The 4,109-nt window shown below is 31.8% G+C and overlaps 1 protein-coding gene across 1 annotated transcript in view; it reads right to left on the reverse strand.

Moving 5' to 3' along the window:
* Positions 1–852: 852 nt before the first annotated feature.
* LOC106476442 (neprilysin-2-like) overlaps positions 853–4,109 on the reverse strand; it is a gene marked incomplete at its 5' end in the record, with an annotated part of 10,533 nt that continues 7,276 nt past the window's right edge. The window contains 4 exons of the mRNA XM_013937101.2: positions 853–2,175; positions 2,695–2,771; positions 3,476–3,571; positions 3,819–3,884. Coding sequence (XP_013792555.2) covers positions 2,076–2,175; positions 2,695–2,771; positions 3,476–3,571; positions 3,819–3,884 — 339 coding nt within the window. The remainder of the gene's footprint in view (positions 2,176–2,694; positions 2,772–3,475; positions 3,572–3,818; positions 3,885–4,109) is intronic.

Genomic DNA, 4,109 nt, shown 5'->3' on the forward strand with positions numbered 1-4,109 from the left:
CAATGTAAATAATACAAGTCAGTAACAATTCCACAGCCATATAAACTTTACTTCAAAATAATATACAACAATGAACTTTACCGAACAAACAGAATTAACACTGCGTTGAAAAACGCAGCTGTTTGATTGGGTGAAAGAAGAGATATACACCCAATAACGTCGATGACGAAAACACTTGACATTAAGTAAAGGAGCAAACGGGTTAGTTAAAAACGTTCAAATATTTTAACTTGTTTTTACAATAATCGTTAATCAATATACCTGTTCTTTGTACTCTGATTTATTCCCCTCAACTTAGTAATAAGTTCAAGTATTTCTTTTACATCTAACAAAAATTGAATCGCGATTAGAACTCATAATCCTAGACTTTCCTTTTAATTAACACAAATGAGGTTTTATCACTTAAAGCGGTAGTTTGTTTGTTTTTTGTAATTATGCACAAAGCTACACAATGGGCTATCTGTGCTCTGCCCACCACGGGCATCGAAACCCGGATTCTAGCACTGTAAGTCCGCAGAAATACCGCTGTACCAATTGGGGATAAGGAGTAGTACTTGAAATTATGCTAAGTTTTTATAATTAGTATTGATTCTAATGACTTTATTATACATAACAAAAAGATTCACTTTAGGTATCGAAACCCGGATTCTAGCACTGTAAGTCCGCAGACATTCCGCTGTGCCACTGGGGGGAAAGGAGTAGTACTTGAAATTATGCTAAGTTTTTATAATTAGTATTGATTCTAATGACTTTATTATACATAACAAAAAAGATTCACTTTAGGTATCGAAACCCGGATTCTAGCAACTGTAAGTCCGCAGACATACCGCTGTGCCACTGGCGGCAAAGAAGTAGTACTTGAAATTATGCTAAGTTTTATAATTAGTATTGATTCTAATGACTTTATTATACATAACAAAAAAGATTCACTTTAGGTATCGAAACCCGGATTCTAGCAAAAAAAAAGATTCACTTTAGGACATTACGTTATGGAAAAATATTGTAGAGACTGAAAACTTAAAATATACGAAGTTTAAAAGAATTCGGTCGTTTCTTGACCACGTTTTAAAGGTTATAGAAAGTGTTAATTTAATATGTAACCAATATTTTTATGGGTAAAAATTAAATAAGAAGCGTTTAAATGTTTCTTTAACCTTGTAAATTAAACTCTATATAATCTTTATTATTAAACAATATACCATTCTTTAACCATCGATCTCTCGATAAGATTTCTGGTAACGTAAAAAATGGTTTCTTGCAGCTTCCAAAGATAACATTTTATATTAAATAATATTGCTGTCCTAAACCTAATAACTTTTATATCATAATATCTTTAAACAATGCTAGAAATATGTTGTATTTCAGTTTCGATATATCTTTAACGTATCTAAAACGATCAGTTTATAAAGTTTAAATATACTTACTATTAAAACACTTAAAACGTTAAGCCTTTTAGTAAAATCGTTCAAAACGTCGTACCTGTTCTTATAATGAAAAATGCTTATTATCAGTAAGGAAACTCGAAACGAAACTATAAATCATTTGAACTAAGGTGAGTAGTTTTTTTTATTAAAAAGTTCCAATATCAGGAAGAACGTAAATGACCTTTCTGCCGACATTTTTCCAGACCTGAAAAATTGACAACTTTTATTTTTATGCTGCCATGTTGAAAGGGTAAACCGAATGAATTTTCAAACTACATAATGTCAGTTCTCTATATAAACATTTTATGTGAAAACTAAATAAAAAATATTGAATATTTTTTTTTTCATTATTCAACGTATATTTTCTTGATTTACCATTAAGCTTTCTTCATTAAAAAGCCGTAAATTAAGCCATATTTTACTAACAAAATGTACCTCATATTAAACTCTGAAAAAAACAACAACATGATAAACCAGTGTCATAAATTGAAGTCTTCATTTCTTTAACTCTTCATTCTTCAACACGAAAATAAGTCCCTTTGGTAAGAAGTTCCGGTTTTACTTTTCATTGCACGTATAGGTTCATTTTGGTTTTCAATGTACAGGCAGTTGAACTGTCTGTTCTATGAGACATAAAAATGGTGAATAAGTTCACCATACTGAACACTTTTTTTCGGGATTCATCCTACTTCCAACTGGACAGTTGTAGGCTCGTGCGAAGTCATAAGAATTTGATAAAGGCCCAAGAACCCTAGCAATGGAACAACCAAAATTTCACACATATTTCAAAACAGACAAAACCCAAAAAATTCATATCAGTTAATTTAAGACAAAATTTACTTCAAAGTTTAATTTGTTTAGACGCTTCAAATCAAACTTTTAATATAATGTTTTCCACGGTCTTTATGTAATTCAATTACAATTCAATAATTGTTGTCTATATTTTATGGAATACTTTGTTGATTTTCTACTGCACTCTGACACAAATCTCAACCAGAAAGAAAGTGTCACACCAAATCAAGACTAATATAAAAAGCTACCATCTCTAGGTCATTCGTTTGGAGAATGAAAAACTATATATATATATATATGCACGCATACATAAACCGAAAAATACTGATTTATAATCTGTATATACGGGTTAAAAAAATCTCTACAAAGAAAAAAGGAAAAATATGCGCGTAAAGGAATGGATTCTAAATACGTATTTAACTGATATTTTAATTACGTAAAAATATTATTTAGGAAACTCCTTACAACAATGTCTTACCGAATTGGCCCTGGACTGTGAACCGACGATCGAATCTTGGTCAGGGCGTCTTCTGGTCTCATGGTTCCACACCAAATCTAACAACAATTAAACCAGTTTTTTTTTAATATTACCAATGAAACATATATATATATATATATTATTATATAATAATATAGGTAACTGACGTCATTTATCATGACTCAAAGAAAATACTAATAAAATGAGGTGTTTTTACAGATAATGAGAAATATATATGAAAACAAAACCTACCTATTCAAAACAACTTACATTATCTTAACGGTCTTATATTATTTATCTAATCTCAATAATTGTTTGTTTAGAATATTCGTGCAAAAACAGACTAGAGGGAAGGCCGGTGGTCAATAGCACCCACCGTCAATTCTTAAGCCACACTTCTTCTGGTCGAACACTGCGATTCGACCGTCATTTCTATAATAAGGTCACAACCCCCTGAACATGTTTTTGTGACAAGGGGACGAAAACGCCTAACTCTCGGATTCACAGTCTAGGCACACACACCATTAGGCCACATCCAGCCATATTTCAGTAAATTAAGTAATGGCCCCGAAATACATAAATGTTGTTGTTTCATTGCAGACTCTGTAGACTGCGCGGAATCGAGCCCTGGATTTTAGAGTTGTAGGTCCGTAAAACTTACCGCTAACTCATCAAAATACATAAATAACCGTGCCAAGTTTATAAATAAACACAACAGTGATCTTATAAAGTGTTCATTTGTATTCATCAATGTTATTATTTCTTTCTGACGAACCCATACCTGAGCGAAGTTCAGGAAGAACAACTGATCGTGACTGAGACGAATACCGGGAAGTAACGGTTCCTTTCCGTTCTTCTCTACCCACTTCTTGTACGCCTAAAATAAACGTTTTACTATGAAAACAACACCTCATACACATAAGTCATTCTTACGTTAGTATTATCTTATAAACAACCAAATATGTTTCTTATTTTACATCGTATTTCATACGTGAACAATAATATGCTATCTTTATAGACTGGCAGTTAAAGTAAAATGCGTCGAAATAATTTTGTGACTAAACCAGCACAGTACTTGTTTTTTCTATATTAAAATTAAACATTACTGTCACATTTTGCCTCACCCTGTACGACTGCTTGAGTCCACCGTTATCAGCAATGTTTTCTCCTTGAGTCATTTTTCCATTTACCTGTGAAAGATTGTAAGAAAACAAAAAACTTTCTTGCGATCGATTATTGAAGAAAAAACGTTTATCACATATTTTTGCGTAATATAAAACACCAATAGTAAACTAGCTGAGGTAAATATAAAAATTGACGTCATGATAAAACAGTATCACAAATTGAAGTCATCATTCCTTTAAATCTTCACTATTTAACACGAAAACAAGTCCCTTTGGTAAGAAGTTCCGGTT

Source organism: Limulus polyphemus, unplaced genomic scaffold (genome assembly GCF_000517525.1).
Source record: "Limulus polyphemus unplaced genomic scaffold, Limulus_polyphemus-2.1.2 Scaffold10585, whole genome shotgun sequence".
Lineage (NCBI taxonomy): Eukaryota > Metazoa > Arthropoda > Merostomata > Xiphosura > Limulidae > Limulus > Limulus polyphemus.